The 18,651-nt window shown below is 48.2% G+C and overlaps 7 protein-coding genes across 7 annotated transcripts; 3 read left to right on the plus strand and 4 right to left on the minus strand.

Moving 5' to 3' along the window:
• Positions 1–68: 68 nt before the first annotated feature.
• Positions 69–1,935, plus strand: N7500_002829 (arylsulfotransferase family protein; the record flags this gene model as incomplete). The annotated part of the gene is made up of 2 exons (XM_056673975.1): positions 69–563; positions 628–1,935. The coding sequence occupies 2 exons, from the start codon at positions 69–71 to the stop codon at positions 1,933–1,935; spliced, it is 1,803 nt and encodes a 600-aa protein (XP_056534500.1).
• A 412-nt stretch (positions 1,936–2,347) lies between these two features.
• N7500_002830 (cytochrome P450) lies at positions 2,348–3,989 on the minus strand (the record flags this gene model as incomplete). The annotated part of the gene is made up of 2 exons (XM_056673976.1): positions 2,348–2,896; positions 2,943–3,989. 2 exons carry the CDS (start codon positions 3,987–3,989, stop codon positions 2,348–2,350), a joined length of 1,596 nt encoding a protein of 531 aa, XP_056534501.1.
• A 3,288-nt stretch (positions 3,990–7,277) lies between these two features.
• Positions 7,278–9,281, plus strand: N7500_002831 (uncharacterized protein; the record flags this gene model as incomplete). The annotated part of the gene is made up of 1 exon (XM_056673977.1): positions 7,278–9,281. The coding sequence occupies one exon, from the start codon at positions 7,278–7,280 to the stop codon at positions 9,279–9,281; it is 2,004 nt and encodes a 667-aa protein (XP_056534502.1).
• A 1,252-nt stretch (positions 9,282–10,533) lies between these two features.
• On the plus strand, positions 10,534–14,906 carry fphA (putative sensor histidine kinase/response regulator; the record flags this gene model as incomplete). Its single annotated transcript, XM_056673978.1, has 4 exons — positions 10,534–12,841; positions 12,911–13,465; positions 13,518–14,542; positions 14,595–14,906. The coding sequence occupies 4 exons, from the start codon at positions 10,534–10,536 to the stop codon at positions 14,904–14,906; spliced, it is 4,200 nt and encodes a 1,399-aa protein (XP_056534503.1).
• Positions 14,907–15,411: 505 nt separating this feature from the next.
• On the minus strand, positions 15,412–15,681 carry N7500_002833 (uncharacterized protein; the record flags this gene model as incomplete). Its single annotated transcript, XM_056673979.1, has 2 exons — positions 15,412–15,545; positions 15,621–15,681. 2 exons carry the CDS (start codon positions 15,679–15,681, stop codon positions 15,412–15,414), a joined length of 195 nt encoding a protein of 64 aa, XP_056534504.1.
• A 186-nt stretch (positions 15,682–15,867) lies between these two features.
• On the minus strand, positions 15,868–16,272 carry N7500_002834 (uncharacterized protein; the record flags this gene model as incomplete). The annotated part of the gene is made up of 1 exon (XM_056673980.1): positions 15,868–16,272. The coding sequence occupies one exon, from the start codon at positions 16,270–16,272 to the stop codon at positions 15,868–15,870; it is 405 nt and encodes a 134-aa protein (XP_056534505.1).
• Positions 16,273–17,345: 1,073 nt separating this feature from the next.
• On the minus strand, positions 17,346–18,474 carry N7500_002835 (NmrA-like family protein; the record flags this gene model as incomplete). The annotated part of the gene is made up of 4 exons (XM_056673981.1): positions 17,346–17,757; positions 17,829–17,903; positions 17,962–18,195; positions 18,263–18,474. 4 exons carry the CDS (start codon positions 18,472–18,474, stop codon positions 17,346–17,348), a joined length of 933 nt encoding a protein of 310 aa, XP_056534506.1.
• Positions 18,475–18,651: the final 177 nt, after the last annotated feature.

An 18,651-nucleotide genomic window follows, 5' to 3' on the forward strand; every position in this document is an offset into this window, starting at 1 on the left:
TAAAACCGTGGTGGCACGGCTCCTGCCTCCGGCGCAAAAGACTTCTACTTTTCATCAGCGATGCCGTGATGTTCGTGCGGACTACTTCTGGTGCGTTTTGCCAGAGCTCCTGGCTTCGCAATAGTCGTGTGCATACCCGCTTTCGCTTCCAATGGATTGCCCTGTTCCTCACCGCTATTGGGGGTTTCATTGCATTCTATCTGTTTGCTGTCCCACAGCTTCTCAGATTCCGGTTCCGCTCCGACTTGAGCTGGTATGACCTAGGAGCTCAGGGGTTTGGTCCAGACCGAAGTTACATTTCCTTTGATCAAGAGTCACTGGTTGTCGAAATTACTCCGCCTAATGCGAAATGTGATCCCAGGTACACATTCCTTGCGCCTCGAGGCGATTCAGTTCCTCATCCCGGTCCGATGATTTTGAGTCCTGATGGGGAGCTTGTGTGGACGAAATGGAACAAGGGTACGACACAAGACTTCAAAGTGCAGCGGTACAAGGGTGAGGACTACCTCACTTATTGGCAAGGCAGCATAATCGACGGCATCGGAGAAGGGTCTTGGTACATGGTAGGCTGAATATTGAGCTATCTTACCACATCTTTCATTCTCTAACAGCCTTGTCCAATCACAGCTTGATTCAACCTATACACAGAGGTATGTAGTGTCTCCAATCGGCATGTCTAATGGCGACCTGCATGACTTCCAAATCACTTCCAACGATACCGCAATTCTGATGATCTATGACCCAATCCCAACTAACTTGAGCTCTATTGGAGGCCCGGAGCTCGGATGGATGTATGACGGAGTCTTCCAAGAAGTTGACCTCGACACTGGGGAACTGCTATTTCAATGGCGCGTATCCGAGTTTTACCGTCCCAGTGATAGCTATCAACCAGTTGGACATACTGGACATGAACGGACGTCGGCGTATGACCACTCCCACATCAACAGCGTGGACAAGGATGATCAGGGCCGGTACCTCGTTTCGATGCGCCACCTCCATACTATTGCATGCATAGATGGCATCACTGGTGATGTCCTCTGGTCACTAGGAGGAAAACAGAACAAATTTGCCGATGCATCTCATGGTGCTGCCACCGATTTCTCATGGCAGCATGATGCTCGCTGGGTAGGACCCGACAGTCTCAGCTTGTTCGACAACGCAGCACACAACAACGACAATATCTCTGCAGTGAGCCGCGGCATGATAGTTGATCTAGATATGGACTCGCGGCAGGCGACTTTACTGCAATCTTTCGAGCATCCGCAGGACATCATGGCCGTTTCTCAAGGAAATTTGCAAGTGCTAGACACTGGGAACGTGCTAGTGGGCTGGGGGCACTCTGCAGCTTTCACCGAGTTCTCCCCAGAGGGTAATATCGTATGTGATGTGCACTTTGGTGCCTCTGCTTTCTTCACATTTGGCCGTGTCGTCTCCTACCGAGTCTTCAAGTTCGACTGGGTTGGCAGTCCTATGACAAGCCCCGACACCGCACTCACGCCAGATAGTGTCTTTGTTAGTTGGAACGGTGCCACTGAGGTAGCAGAATGGCGAGTTGAGGCATGGGACGGTGAGGACCTCAAAAATATGACCTTCACGGATGTCGACCAGGTCCCTCGCAGCGGTTTCGAAACTGAAATTCCACTCACTTCCGAGGTTGAGTCGCTGTTCCGTGTGCGCGCAATCAACTCGAACGGCGAGTCTCTTGGTACAACGGAGCTACTCCAGCGACCTCGAGCATCAGAGGGCTCTCCCCTTAGCATCCCATGGGCCTTGGGGTCCATTGCCTTCGTGGTTTTTGGTTGCCTTATTTACGGTGTGCATTTCGTTGTTCACCGTCGGCTTCGTCGGGGGTTTAGCTTCAATCATGTCTATCAGTCGGTATCTCCCAAAGATGACGATGAGACCGATGGTGAACATGATCGTCTCCCATTATGATGCTGGCATCACGACTCCTCTTGTCTGTCTTAATATGTATATATTTATAGATAATGAACTCCTATCAGTTTCTCGAGTTCAAGCCTAACTAACAAGTATGCAAGGCCCTCTTTGTGGCACATTCTCATCAAAATTGTCAATCCGGGCAAACAAGCGTTTAGAACGTATGGCTTTTTCTACCTAGATGGTTAGGAGACTCACACGTACAAAAACCTCGCACACATTATCCTTCATAACCCGGCACTTGAGAGCAATATATAAGAATCGCGATTTTACTTCCTGCTTTTCAACCTCAGAAAGCATTGATCTGCCTGGTGGACGATCCCAAATCTCGCCTTGGGGTCAGCCAACGCCTCTGGCACAGATAGCAAGTCAAAGTTCCAAATAACAAGAGTAATAACCATGCGCATCTCTAAGTATGCCAAGCGGCGCCCCCGCAACCGCGAGGTCCCATGCCAAAGGCCATTTGAGGAGCCGCATTCGCATCAAACTCTGCTTCACGCCAAGACTTGCCCCCCTTGTGTACGAGCCAGCGTTCAGGGTCAAAGACTTTCAAATCACGACTTTCGTCCCAGTTATTAGGCTTTGCGGTCGCACTACGCAGACTGGGTTCGATATCGAATGATGGTCCGTGGAAGCCGGGCCCATTGGCGATCAAGAACACGTTCGTGCCTTTGGGAACAGGCTTTCCGAGTATCTCTGTGTCACAGATAGCTTGTCGTGTTAGGGAGGTCGCGTGAAGACGGAGTGTCTCTTCTAGTAGAGCTTCCAGGTAGGGTACCCGAGTTTGGGTAAGCTCAATCATGGTAGGTGCTCGGTTCTCCGCGTCAGCGTCGGCATATGCTGTTTGTAACGCAAGACGAAGTCTTTCCTGGACTTGTGGGTATCTGGTTAAATAGATGAAACTCCATGCGATAGTTGTGCTGATCGTGTGTAAACCAGCAATGAAAAGGCCAGCAATCTAACAAAATATGTATTCTGTAATTAGCAACAGCTAATAAGCGCACGAGGACACCGGATTTTACCTCGTCTTCCAGGATAGGACTTCCAAAGTCTGGCTTGCGGTGTTGTTCCTCGGCAGCCATCTTCTCTCGAGTCAAAATGTATTCTATTGCAGCCTTGGTCTCCCTGGTGGTACTGAGTCTCTTAAGTGCGCCTATAATTTGTTCCTGGACGACTCGTCGTTTTATCGCAGCAAATCTCTTGTATCGAGGAGAGTGTCGAATCCACCACATCATGGCTCGGGGTGCCATGGATTGAGACACCTTATCCATGGCATCAACTGTCTCATACATCGAGGTGATGAACTCGTCCAGAGGTGCAGCCAGAAACTTTGCCTCCCCATGGATCCCCACCTCAATGCTGGAAGGATCTAGCCGGGACAAGATCTCCAAGTGCGGGTCAAGAGCTGTGTGCTTGTAGTGAGGGCCAAATAAAAACAACAGCATGGCGTCGAGTGCGCTGTGGTCCAAATCTTCGTTTACATCGAACGGTCGACCGTTAGCCAGACGTGCCTTGGATTCCCAGAACTCCACAAGGCGGACCGAGTTCTTGTAAATTATTGGACTTCCGATGCTGTTCAAGTAGCTTGGGCCTACAAGGTCCTTCAACCAAGCTTTCGCCTCTTTCCAACTCGGACCAGTCTTCATTCGGGCATGGAAGTCACCCAACGGACTCAGTCCATCCAGTATGATGTCTGACCGGTCAAATTCGGGCCGGCGCATCATGATATCTTGAGCCTCCGTTGAATCGGCAAGTAATACCCAAGGTCGAGAAAAGGGCTTTATGAAAACCTGACATAGCGGCGATTGAAATTTGTTTATCTGCCGCGCCAACCAGACATTCTGCTCCTTGGTGATTTTCACCTCACGGAGCATGTCAGGGGCATCTCCAAGCAGCTTTCTCGAAGACTTGAGGTTGTATGGAATTCCAGGAATTGGGCGAGGGAGAAGCCATTGACGGATAGCATAAATTAATAGAAGGGAAAGCAGGATACTTAGCGAGGTCGGCCTGGATATGACTCTTTCGAGATACGGGATGTATGGGATCGACATTGCCCATTCGATGGGACTCCAAGCGATGCAAGAGATAGGACACAGTTGAATGTTATTACAAACTTGAAGAGCCCATTCCAAGAAAGATTTCCAGCATGTATTTATTTATCCAGTTCCCAAATCCATATGTATGACGACGTCAACGCCAATTGACTGATGTTCCCACCGCCAATTTCTGGGCTTCTACTGCGAGGGTTAAGCAAGAGTTCGTCATAGCAAGAATGAATGAATGACAGTATCAATAATAAACGAGAAAATTGAGTTGTGTATTCTTGGCCCACTTTCGACTGGCAGAAAGTTGGCTACCTAGGCACAACCGGGGCCGCCTCCGCCCCGGAGGCTTAGGCAGTATAGAGCTAGAGTATCCGCAAAGCCCACAAAGCCCCCAGCCCGCAAATGGGCTGGGATTTGGGCCCACCGGTAGGCTTTAGACCCGGGGCAAACGCCCACTAGGCCCTTGACGGAGGCCCATTTAGTGCCCAAAAATCACCAAACGATGCAATTCCAAAAAAACGTGACTTTTTCATCACCATCATATGTATCGGCCCCGTCTCTAGCCATCATCGCAGAGTGATTTTTTTTCGTTTTGATCAATATATAGTATGTTTTGACATTGTGAGACCATAGTAAAGCTCGCGTGTGTTGACAAATGGGTGCCAAGTATGACCGAACGTAATTAGGAACTAGCGCTGTGACAATAGTGTTCTACCTAATGATAACTCTGCGTCCTTGAGCACAACCCAGGGGCATAATCAGGTCATAACGAAGCTTCATGCGGCGTGACGTCCATCTTTCTAAGAAACACTGGCACCACCGCCCTCGCCGACGTGCTTGTCAGCATTTACAATCGGTGCCGCACTGATTGGGATAGCTCGTGGTGTGACATCCATTTCCCTCTTTGCCGCGAGCAGGTCGAGTGAAAAACTGAAAAGCAGAAGGTGGACATTGACATTCTTTACTTTCACCTGGCTACACAGGCACCCATCGTTTTTCCCGAGTTTGGGCTCTGTGTGCGGGTACCAGGAATCGCTATCGTTTTCTGCCCTGAGGGGTGCTGGAGGAGGGGAAATGCGCAAATTATGTGGAAGAAATATGGCGTTGATTTGGTAGACAATGATGATGGATGATGCAGAGAGGAGCTTGTAAATAGGTTGCCTGTTAGTTTGCGACCCCCTGGCCCGAGCCTTGGAAGGGCCCATACGGACGGACGACTATGTAACCTGTTCATAACCCTCTCATTGCCAATTGGATAAGATTGCTAGGCAGTATTTTGGTAATCCAAATGTCATCTACCTGATTTTGCAAGGTTTTTTCCTGAATATACCTAAACGCGGCCTCATTCGAGGCTAGTATACATGAGAATATCTGAATTACTTCAATAAAGGAAAGGTACTATAGGGCTGTAACTTTTGTAAAAATTGTAAGGGCTGATCAGTAGTAAAAAAATGTCAAGTGCCGTGCATATATAGTGCATACATGGTGAATGCGTTCGTACAAGTTCTCTGCCGGGCTGCACGATGGGGTAGTAGCAAGCCTCTATGCAAAATGAAGAAATCCATGCCATACAAATTGATCTATTACCCTATCTTAATATCGTATAGATCAATCTCTTGACCTCTAGGTCGAAAAAAGAACAATCTCGACGTCAGATTGTCAGTGTTCAACATATGTAGGATAAAAAGCTTCATTTTACTTTTCATTTTACTTGAGAGGACTTTTGCCTGGGTATCCGTATGAGGCGCATGCGCACGCGACCCTCCCCCTTTGAATAATATCTGGATTGGACTCCGAATACGACAGGTTTGCAAAAGCCATCGTACCAAGCCAGATACTTTAGTTGCCGCTTTGTTTTCACGCACAAATCCAAGACCTATATGCTTCTCTAATTTGTAGTATAGCCCGTATTACCATACAGAATAGCAAAGTCACACCACAATATTGTTCTAGGACTATACAAGCAAGCTACTTTAGTATACTCAATAGTTCCAAGATTTAACAGATCAAGCAGATTCGAATTTTACAAAAACCTACGATTATTGATCGTTATCTAGGATTTTACAAGGTTTCTGTGATTATCAGCGTCTATAGTGATACGAGGTGAGTTTTTCTTGATAATATCCATTGAATTATATATGGGTAAGTTTGCTTAGGCTCTAGCTCGAGAGGGTCCGGGCCTCCGAGGCTGGGGCGCCCCGGCTATGCCTGGTTGGCCGATTTCATACCAGTGAAAATCGGGACCTAGCTGGCGCGATGGCTTCCAAAACCTGCTGTACGCGTACTTGTCCGTCATGTTTCGGTGACTCTTGTGCCACATCGCTGCATCCGTCGCTATATGGAATTACCTATCACATAAAGTGGCTTGCAGAAATCCATATTAAAAAGGCATGCAGGACGTGATCCAAAACACCATTTCCGCTGTGGGAATATATATTTGACATCCCTATTACCCTATTGAGATACGGCAGGATTCAGTTCGCCGATCTTTGAAGTCTATCTCATCCAGAGATTGATTCTTTTCCCCATTGGCTCCCCTTAACGGGAAGGATCTGTCAGGTAGCATTCATATACTTGACAATTGTCATTGCTTCTTCCTATCTCACTCTCATAGTGCGCCACTACACTGCCAATCCAACCTTGAGACCTGGAAGTGAGCATTGACCTTGTCCCATCAGTGTGGGGGATTGAAGTTCGATTCTTATTATTCTTGATTTGATCAAACTCTAACCTTTTCTGTGTTCTTAGCAGGCACTTCATTGAAGTTTCACCAGGGAGGGCAAGTCATCGAGCCAATCAAAGATACTCAGCAAATGCTAGATGAAACCTCAGGTTATGTTCATATTGCTGCTGAAGAATCTTGTCTTATGTGGGATGCAAAGCTGCAATATCAATATTAGCAAGCCATGCAGCTTATTGGGGGTAGTAGATTTCAGAATCCTGGAAGGTGCCACAATATTGATGTCAGCCGAGAAGATCCAGGCTTCAAATGTTTGGATATATCTCCCATGCTTCCTTGTATTTGCTATCGGATATAGTGGTTGTGGCCTTTACGAAGTCCAAGCGACACCAGAGCGGCGGCCCTCTCCGTTCAGACTGGATATTGGCAAAATCGCCACCATCATCGTCAAATAATTCTCCAAAGCTATCGGGAACCATGGCTTGGACTGTTCATTATGTCCAACCAATTGTATAAGTATTCTAATTTCACCTCGTCCTTCATAAAATATACATCAATCTGACCCCTATGCTTCTAGTCATCCCTGTCAAGACTTTCCCAACAAGCCAGTAAGAATGGTCACCATCAAAGCCTGCCCTCGATTTACCTTTACCGAAAGAGCCGCCGTCAATGAATATGATGATGCACAGATTCTTAATTCCAACAACCCAGGTGGCAACGAGATACCCGAGGAGATGGACGTTGTGGTGGCTGGTGGGGGAATTCATAGCCTGATCTACGCAATTCATGCTGCTCGATTCAAGCCCGGCAACTTGAGAATCGCAGTGCTCGAGAAGAGCACTAAGCCAGGGTACAAGATTGGCGAAAGCACTTTCCCTCTTTTCTCTCTCTGGTGCAAGATGCACGGCCTAACAGGCGAATACATGTTACGCCTGTTTGGTAACAAGGCCGGTGTGTGCCTATACTTCCTTGACCGTGAGAATCAAGGAGAATACACTGATATATGTACCACTGGCACTCCTGCTTCTCTTGTAAGCGGATTTCAAATGGAACGGCGTATCAGTGAACTTCTATTCACTCTGGTGGCCCAACGCAATGGTGTCAATGTCTTCCATGGTTGCCAAGTCGATACCAGAGACAGCACCATCCAAGGCGGAGTCCAAGGTAATAAGATTACAGTCAAGCCAGGAAGGGACAAGCCTACAACAAGAATCAGTTCATCGATACTGGTTGATGCCACTGGTCGGTTTCGCCAACAAGCTTCCAGAAATTCCTCTCTACGTCGATTCGAAGGCTGGAATTATGATGCCTTCTGGGGATACTTCACAGCTCCTCAAGATGAGAGTAACATCCGCATGCGCTTTTACAAGGGTGATGACACCAATCACTTGTGTTTTCCTGAAGGATGGGCATGGATTATCCGCCTCCCCTCATGGGAAGGCTCCCCAATCCCCAATCTGATGGATATGATCTCATACCTACTCGATTGTGCTGAGGCGGGTGTTCCGGGCGATGAAGTTCTTTGCTCTGAACAACTTGCCAAAAAGTTCGGCCTCAAATTTCGATGGATGACTAGTATTGGATTTGCTGTGCGTAACGACGTTGAATATCCAGAGGATATGTCTGCCTATGGCAAAAGTGAGGCGGAAAGAAAGTTCAATTATTTCGTGCAAAAGTACGATCTCATCAAAGAATTTATGACAAACTTCGACCTCATTGAGGATCATTACGGTCCAGGAACTACATGGTTTATTCGCAAGTCATTGACTTACCAGTCGCCCACTGTCTCTGGGCCTGGCTGGCTAGCTATTGGCGACGCCTGTGGCTTTACCAATCCCTTATATTCCCCAGGAATCACTGCAGCCATGGCAACATCCACGTATGCCGCAGAGCTGACACATAGCGCTCTCGATAGAGCTAGGGGTGCGGCCAGCGGTGCGGCTGCTGAATCTGCAATTCGCAATACTTTGGTCCCCTACGATGAATTTTGTGAGCGGCTTATCCCCGCTCTGAATCAAATGAACCGACTCAGTTATGTCTGCTTCCGTAACCCCCAGCTTGGCCCTCAAGTCTCTGGTCTCTGGCAATACCTTGCTGGTGTTGGTATACCTGACTGGCAACTGCCAAAACATAAATATTCCCTCGACTTTGGAAGCTATGTGCCGCACTCGATCAATTGGGCTTGGGGCTCCATGGTACCTGAGTATCAAGCAGTGGCACGCAAAGCGATCGAGCTAATATCGCCCATTCCGCTGAAGGAGCCTGTACCTGAAGCCATCGTTCGTGAGGTTATTGACTTCTCCAACAACATCAAGCGCGCGGCCATTGACTCCAACCGCTTTCGGTACCGCTGGGAAGGACTCCTACGGTATTATGATCAATCTCTAAACTATCGGCCGGAGAAGACGTGGAAGGATAATTTCTCTACCCAATGCAAGGGCTGTGGAGCATGGGTTGCCTGTCATCCTTCCTGGCGCAAGTGTTATGCTTGTGGCAAAGCACGCACGCTCGAAGAGGCCCTTCCTGTCTTCAATCCACCTCTTTCCCCCGAGAAAGCCATGGAATTGGGAGTAATCGAAATGTCAGACAGAAAGAATGACGGGAGTATCAAGCGGTAATGTTTGACAAATTGCTATCGTTTGACAAAGGGGAATTTCGAGCTCAACTCACAACAACTGATGCCCAATTAATTGCAAATTGCGAATCTCTAAATGCCGCTATATTGCCTCGGACTTTGCTACCAGAATCTGTAATCAGTCCGTTCAAGCTTATCCCAGATTCCTGTTCTGTAGCCCATTGATAGGAATCCATTCCGGTTTTTTCTCAATTCTTATCTATTCAGTCCGGTTATGAGTATGAGTTCTGTTGCTAGCTAGGGTTGATGATCTTCCGATCTTTTTTAATCGCGAGAAGCTTTTCGCCCCTGAGGCGCACGACCGATCATATCACACATCTCTCCTTCACTCTACTCCGTACATATTGTTCGACCCATCTGAATTATCTGGTACAGTCCACGGAAAAGGGGGGTTCGATGGGACGCAGCTATATTTTCAGGCACTGATCATAGTAGAGGGGATGAGATTGCAGAATCTAAGATTGGCAAGGAGATAATCCCACGTTGTGGAAGACGTGAACACCACCGTTCAGACAAGCTGCGCTTGTTGAAATGATACACCTGTCCCACCCCCCTCCGCTACCGAAATCCCAACCCATCCCAACGCCCCTTGGGATAGTCGCAAACGGCGATACGTGCAGAATAAATCATTGATATACCCAGAAAAATCCATGATCCTGTCTGTATACACGGTCAAATTTGGTATTGTTGCAAGTATAGCAAAGACAAGTCTCGCCTAAGTGGGCGCTAGTGCAATATTTCTCCCATCAGATCATTAAAATTGTGTACTTGGTACTTTGTACAAATGTTATAAGAGCGACCAGGGGTACCAGGGGCGGCCTGGTTTCTCACCGTAGTCTAAAGGGTGAGGCCGCATACGCACCCAACTATTTCCGTTCTCTACACTTTGGATTCTCATACTGCAATGCTGTATACAATACTGTATACGGTGTAGACGCTGTGTACTCTGTGTACGCTGTGTATGCTGTATACTGCAGTGATTTCATTCCCGACTTTTTCAAGAGCAATTCAAGGAACAAAAAGGTGGCGGTGAGGCAGGCGGTCAAAAATTATTATGGGTAAAATCCAAAAGCTGGTTATAGACGGGGTAGTGGGGGGTTTCCATGGATTGTCCCGTAAAACTTCACCATCTTGTCGCAAAATCCTTCCCTCATATTCGCAATCCAGATCAGTGGTGCGCTGCTATGCGGCCGTTCAGCCGCACTATATTCATCCCGACAGTCTAAACAGTGGAGATGACGTCTCCACATTCAAAGCACGTCGCGCTGGGGTCCCCCCGCAAACGATCGGAGAGTGTTGTGTCTCCGAACCGGACAGAGCCCCCAACACAAGGACAAGAGAATAGAGATCGAGCACATTCAAGCGCAGATATTCAAGATTCACCGGCCACTGGCTTTGACCCCACCGAGCGTGTTTTCCCTATTCGGTCGGTTGTTTCGGTCGATCCTACAGTTGCCCCCCAGTATTCGGCCCCAACGCACCCTCGGGATGCGGTATCACCAACCCGAGATGGAGCGCGACAGTATACGTTCATCGACGAACGCACGTGGAATCAACTGCACTCGCAGGCTAATTCCGATCACCTTCATCACCCCGATCCCGAGAACGCCGAACCTACCATTCCCACCGATATTCCACGCCACGAGACACATGTCATAGATGATAAAACAGAACTTGCCACCCATTCTCTGGCATCGGATGTTATTCAACACCCAGAAGTCTACGCCAAACCTGTCCAAAGTGACCACCAGTCCCGAAGTGCATCCATCACGTCTGCATCCGCTCATACCCAACGCAGGAATGCCGAAGACCATGATCATGTTACTGCCCGCTTCAAACATGTTATGACGGATGCCGGTCATGCCGTCATCACAGGAAGAGATGGAGAAGCATTCCAATACTGCGAGGACGAGCCCATTCGCATCCCCGGTGCGATCCAGAGCTTTGGTTTAATGATAGCCCTCCGCGAAGAGTCGCCAAATCAGCTTGTGGTCCGTATTGTAAGCGAGAACTCGGCTGATTTTTTGGGTTATTCGCCCAAGCAATTGTTCGAGTTGGAAAACTTGTGCGATATTTTGAGTGAGGACCAAGCAGACAACCTGCTAGATCACGTTGACTTTGTTCGTGATGATGCACATGATCCATCCGTCGATGGACCGGAAGTTTTCAATATGTCAATCCGAACAGCTGATGGGGAGCGCCGCAAATTTTGGTGTGCCACCCATGTCTCACAGACGCAAAAGGATTTGATTGTCTGCGAGTTCGAACTTGAGGATGACCTTATAAACCCGTTAAATGTTGAGGGCCTTGATACCCCGTCAGTTCCCGCGGACACCCTAGGGATTGTTCCAACAGCAGATCAACTCGCTGGGAGCACAATCAACATCAGCCAGCCTCTCCGCATTCTCAGGAGTGCCCGTCGTAGGAAGGGCGAGGCGTCCTCCATGGAAGCTTTCAGTATCCTAACACAGATACAAGAGCAATTGGGGAGAACAAGAGATCTGGACCAATTGCTTAATACAACTGCGGGATTGGTCAAGGAGTTGACTGGCTTTCATCGTGTCTTGATCTATCAGTTCGATAGCAGCTGGAATGGCATGGTTGTCGCCGAGCTGGTTAATCCCAACGCCACTATTGATCTCTACAAGGGTCTTCATTTCCCTGCATCTGATATTCCTGCGCAAGCCCGGGAACTTTACAAAATCAATAAGGTCCGGCTCTTGTATGATCGAGATCACGTCACTTCTCGCCTCGTGTGTCGGACCTTGGAGGATCTTGAATCCCCCTTGGACATGACTCACGCCTATCTTCGCGCAATGTCTCCAATTCATGTAAAATATTTGGCACATATGCAAGTCCGGTCTTCAATGTCGATAAGCATCAATGCTTTCAACGATCTCTGGGGGCTGATCTCCTGCCATAGCTATGGGAATGCCGGTATGCGCGTGTCATTTCCCATACGCAAAATGTGCCGGCTCCTCGGCGACACTGTATCTAGAAACATCGAGCGGCTGTCGTATGCCTCTCGGCTTCAGGCCCGAAAGCTGATCAACACCGTCCCGACAGAGGCCAACCCATCAGGCTATATCATTGCGTCCTCAGATGATCTGCTACAACTGTTTGATGCGGACTACGGGGTTTTGTCAATTCGTGACGAAACAAAAATTCTTGGTGACAACAATAACTCTCAGGAGGTGCTTGCATTGATAGAGTTCCTTCGCGTCCGTCAGTTGGATGCAGTGCTTGCGTCGCACGATATCGCTAAGGATTTCCCTGATTTACATTATGCCCCTGGATTGAAGGCAATATCTGGTCTTCTATATGTCCCGCTCTCTACTGGCGGTAGTGATTTCATCGCATTCTTTCGTCGGGGACATCTTACTGAAATTAAGTGGGCTGGTAATCCTTACGAAATTGAAAAAAGAAAACAGACTGCAGGATATCTGGAGCCTCGAGAAAGTTTCAAAGCATGGCGGGAGACGGTTCTATCGCAAAGTAGAGAGTGGACAGAGACGGACGTCGAGACGGCGGCAGTCTTGTGCTGTAAGTTTTTTCTCTGATACACAAGGAATGTTTTCCCCGGTTGTTCGAAAGCTGACTTACCTTGAATAGTGGTTTACGGTAAATTTATCAAAGTTTGGAGGCAGAAGGAGGCAGCTATGCAGACCTCACAACTCACCCGACTGCTTCTGGCTAATTCTGCACACGAAGTTCGGACACCTTTGAATGCAATTGTGAACTATTTGGAGATCGCACTCGAGGGTGCTCTGGACGATGAAACCAGAGAAAGCTTGACAAAATCTCATTCGGCTTCAAAATCACTAATTTACGTGATCAACGATCTCCTCGACTTGACAAATACCGAAAAAGGCCAGGATCTCATTAAAGATGAGAGCTTCGACCTCCAATCAACCTTTAGAGAAGCGGCTGATATGCTGTCTGGCGATGCCAAGCGGAAGAACATTTCATACTCTGTTGCAGTTCATCCAGGTATTCCTGAGTCGGTTGTCGGCGACCAGCGTCGTGTCCGGCAAGTTCTCTCCAATGTGATCTCAAACGCCATTCAGCACACCAAATCTGGTGCGGTGACAACAAAAATGTATCGATCTGCGACGCAAAGCATGCCAGGTCATGTGGGAGTGGAAATTGTTGTCATTGATACGGGGGGTGGGGATTTCGCATGACAAACTGAAGACCCTCTTCAACGAACTTGAACAAGTCTCGACTGATGAGACTTACTATTCCGAAGAAGAAGAGAAACCGCAGAACTCAAAGTCAAAACGTGTATTGGGTCTTGGTCTTGCTCTTGCAGCAAGAATCGTTCACAACATGCATGGCCAGCTCGCTGTCAGATCGGAAGAAGGGAAGGGTAGTCATTTCAAGATTATATTGCAGTTCCGTTTGCCAGAGGGGACAGCCGTGGATGGAGATGCAGATGCAATTTCTTCTCAGAGTGCTGTCGTTCCTACAACGCCTTTACTTTCAGAGAAGGAGTTTACGCTAATTCCTGGATCACATGATTCTTCTGATACTAGGCGACGAAGCACGGAAAGCCTTCGCAGTGGTGGCAGTTCCCGCAGTGGACACAGTGGGCGTAGTGGGAAAAGTCATGCCGACAGACTCATCAGTGCCATGCAAGAGCCTCCCCTCAAGAGAAGCAATAGCCAAGATTTGGATCTGAAACGGCTGAACACCCCGTCGAGCCCTGTTAGCACCAGCAGCAATCATGCAAATTCTTCTCTTGCATCACCATCTGCTATAACCCGATCATTTCCCCCGCAGGATTCACACTCAAGTTTGTTCTCTGTCACACGCACCCCACCACTCACTCTACAGCCACTTGTAACTCCCCCTCCTCCTGGTCTGGAGAATATCACAGACTCGGGAGTTCCGATGAGTGCTTTACGAATGTCACAACATGCCGTCAATCTCAAATCACCGCAAATTGAGCACATCAGTGAAGGTGGCTCTTATTTTCCAAGAGTTTCGCCAGTCACAGAAACATCACAAGGTTCCTCCTCTGGGCCATCTTGTGCCGCACCAACAACCACCGAACCTTCAACGACAGAATACGAGCCACTCAACGTCCTTGTCGCCGAGGACGATCCAATCAATAGCAAGATCATACACAAACGGTTGACCAAGCTTGGCCACAGTGTCCAGTTGACCAGCAATGGTGAAGCCTGCACAATTGCCTTTGCCTCCGCCACCAAATCCTTCGATGTTGTGCTGATGGATCTCCAGGTATGTTGGAACCGGTCTTCCTGTCCTCTGCACTCCCACTAACCTTCTCCAGATGCCGATCGTCGATGGAATGGCAGCAACCCGGGCGATTCGGGAGTTTGAATCCAAGACACCCAAGGAAGCACTGTCCGACAAAGCTATACGCAATGACCGAGTACCCATTTTTGCCGTCTCCGCATCTCTAGTCGAACAAGAACTCGCAAGCTACGTTGACACTGGATTTGATGGTTGGGTCATGAAACCTATCAATTTTCCTCGATTAAACGTCCTTTTGAGCGGTATCTGCGATTCGTTCGCCCGACAAGCAGCCACATATACGCCTGGTGGGGAATGGGAAAATGGTGGATGGTTCAACGCCAAGTAACGAATTTCAGATCGCTGAGAACATAAAACCACCCTTCTCTATCCGGTCACCCTATCCCCTTTCTCACCTTTCCAGCCATAAGGTTTCTGGTGCATTCTACCCTGTATTCAGCGTCTCTTTTCTCTTCCTTGTTATCCCTCATACACATTGGATTGTTCTGGTGTATGTGGTGGTTCCCTTTTGTCCACCTGACAGTATGTTCATATATCTGCATATGCAAGCCCCAGCATACGAGATGGGCCTGCGGGATTTTGCCTGGCGTTCCTTGTGACTTGTTTCAGGAAAATAAACGATACCCAATTGGACATTTCACTTGCCTGTTTGTTTTCACTCCCATGTCTTCTCGTTCTTCATTTTCTTCCCCTTTTCTACCTACGTACTGTTGTATTCTGAAGCAGAAACTGTTTGGCACTGTACACCCCAATCGCATTGTCGGTCTGTGTCCGGGCTCGCCGTGGGGCAAAGGGCTCCAAGTACAACAGCCTCCTAGGTATAGATAGTTATTTCAACTGACGAAACCAACAGCGCAGTGGGTAATCATCTCGCCGGCGATAATCATTTTCACCACCTGGGTGCGGTTATGAGCAGCACCGATATCCGTCGAAATGGTTCGACTCCTGGCTTGTGTCCGCTCCGTGGCTGGTTGTCTGATTTGGATATCCCTGTATCACAACACATGGCCTTCATTTGCCTGGAAACTGATTTCACACGTACTGTCTTTCGATTTCTGCCAAGCAGTCGCGTTGGTGGTAACACTCGCCTCAACCTCCTGCATGGCTTTCTTCAAGAATTAGAAGCACGGTAAAATCAACAGTCCTCAAAAACGGCGTCTATCTCAGTGCTGTTAGGCGTTTACTCTTGGGATCCCCAGCCAGAGGGGCCGAAGACCGAAACAAGCCAGCCGAAAAGCGTACTTGCATCTCATAGCAATTAGCATATCCCCAAGTGCCGCTCTCATACTTCACAGCGACGCAGAAGGGGGAAACACTCTTTTCGCATTGGCAGGAGATACATTCAACGTCCACGTCACCACGTAGACAACCATGAATTGAGAAATCGCCTCGGCGTGACTAGCGCTTCGAGCGATCTGATATTCTAGGTCGTTGGTATTACGGTGAAACCACAAGCGTGGCATTGGTTCTCGGCGGCGGGGACGACCAACGGGGAGACGTAAGATAGCTATATAGCGTCCCTCTCGGATGCGAGGGCACGGAGGTAGTTGCATGTGGAGATCCCATTCTGCTCGGGCGTGTTCTGCAAAGACACAACACCATGATCGTGAAGGGAAAACCGCCAACCACACTTCGGTCAACCAGCAGACGCTGACCTTGTTTTGGGAACCGCGATCGGAGACCCAGTTGGCCATTGCTGTTGTTGCAACTACAACAAGTGAGTCACATTTTACCTTCATACGGGTTTAATTTCAGCCTCAGAGGAATCACGCTCTCTTGTCTCCGATATATGTCATGGTATTCGAGGAAGCGAGACTAGTCTCAAAATCTGACCAGTATAGCCATGTCCGAAATTCCGCCGGAGTATCAATTACTAGGCCAATGACCAGAACCAATCTCCCAAATATTGACCACTTGGTAGAGACAGGCCTTGAGCTACTCGACCGACACCAAAGTATTTGACACAGATAGACCTGAGAAGGATGTAACGGGGAATGTTGCCCTGGCGACAACGCCGTACCTCATTGAGAGCCCCATGGTCCCAATGCTCGACAACCCAACGTTTGCACAGGTAAGCTTCCCTCGACATGGCAGCACGGGTACGAGGAGTGGGAAAGTGATCGTTCATCAGTCATGTGGAATGCTTAAGAAACATATAGTGCCATGGTATCACAAAATTGAAGGTATTCAAGAAGCGATCTAGAATCAAGGATCATGCTGACTATTGTAATGAATGTTTTCATAAAATATCATAACAAGGAAACAAATGGAAGAGAGATGAATGGGAACAAAGGAAAATCATAGCTCTGATGGGGGAAATGACCCTGTGATAGACGACGATATTAGCATCTGGTGACTGGGTGCATTGTCAAATACTATGTGCTGATATTCGACTGCATGAGCCTCTAGCGCCTGCGGCTTAGCCCTCTTTGTCCTTGTGTGTCCTCAGCCAGGATGTGAATCATAAGCAGGACTTGTTACCTATCTTGGGTGTGTTCGCGTGATTCTGAACAGAAATGAATGCCCAGGTGCCCAGATGTCCGTTTAGCTTTGAGTTGCAAGACAAGATGCAAATTCTCAAATAGATTACTCTCTGTCATTGATCTTAAGCCTGCGACGCCTTTGAGGCTGGCTTTCCAATATCGAAAATATCTCTTCAATTATCCCGAAATGTACCAGAAACACAATGCTTGCCTCTGTATACTCTCGAGTTCACTCATAGACGAGCCAGCAAAACCAAACTGGGATGACGCGCATATCCGAAATATCAATAAAAGGTCCCCTCCAGAGCAGCCTTCAACGCCGGCGATGCTTCACGATAGGCAACCAACTTCCCATCCTCAATCAAGTCCTTCAGACTCTTTTTCTGGTACCCTTCTAATTCCCAGATATTGGATCCAATCGCGTTCAGCACCTGCCCTGACCCCCAAACCCGACGACAATACCATGCCAAGGCTAGAGGTTGACCCTGGTCCAAACGAGTTTGCATTTGGCGATCTGCTTCCTCGAGACTGTGTCGGAAGATTTGAGGGGGAGCGCCGTGTTTTTTCTCGAGCGAGTTTGCGACATCTTCTCCCGTAACGCGCAACTCTGATAGGCCGAAGACGGTGTCCTGGAGTTGGGAGATGGGTGTTTGGGCGAAAATCGCTGCGTATGCGGCTGCAACATACTCCCTTGTGCTATTGAGATGCTCAGCTTAGTGTCATATTATCATAGTAGACCCCTATGGTATGCGTTGATCATTACTAACCAAATGTTCAGAATCTGCCGTTCACTGTCCCCAGTAAAGACGATTCGATTTCGTGGCACATCAACTCCAATCAGGCTAAAGATCTGTAAATTAGTTTCAAATTCATCAATCCTGTCTAGCCTACAAGACTTACCAAGAATTGAGAGCAGACTCTGCGAAATAGCCTGGTAGAATAATAGTGGTTGATATGCCAGCCTGCTTGGCGGCAGCTTCGACTTCGAATTTTGCTTTGTTCACTGGAACTCGTAATCCCTGGTCATCGCAACGTAGAGCAAGCTCCGAAGGCACGAAGAGTTTGACCTCGGTTTGAGGTATAGCTTTCACGAATCCATGTTGGCGCGTCACACCCTCTAGGCCAACCAGCGAACTTTAACACCCAACTCGGCAGTCAGTTCATGGAGTCACTTCCAGCTTGATCATTGTAGCAAACTTACATGACAATATCGATATCTTGTAGCGCAGCTTCCAGCGCATGTTGGTCTTCCACGTCTACCTCGACCGATGTGACACCTTTGGGAAGATCACTTACATCGGAGCCGGATCGGTAGAGAACCTTGATAGGGGCGCCAGACTGTGCAAGGGCGGCGAAGATAGCAGAGCTGACCCAGCCCCGATGGCCATAGACAGCAATGCGATTGTAGGTCATCTTTTAGCTTGAAATTGTTTTGGCAATGATATCGACGTTTGAGATGTGTTTACTACATTCCGCTGGATATCTCATCTATCTTATAGTCCGCGCAAGACGAGTAACGATGCCATTTCATGTTTGCATGATTCGCAAAATCCGTTATCTCCGGCATACAAACTATGTGATTATTTTGAA

Source organism: Penicillium coprophilum (assembly GCF_028826855.1).
Source record: "Penicillium coprophilum strain IBT 35676 chromosome Unknown utg000002l_segment0_segment1, whole genome shotgun sequence".
NCBI classification, from domain to species: Eukaryota; Fungi; Ascomycota; class Eurotiomycetes; order Eurotiales; family Aspergillaceae; genus Penicillium; species Penicillium coprophilum.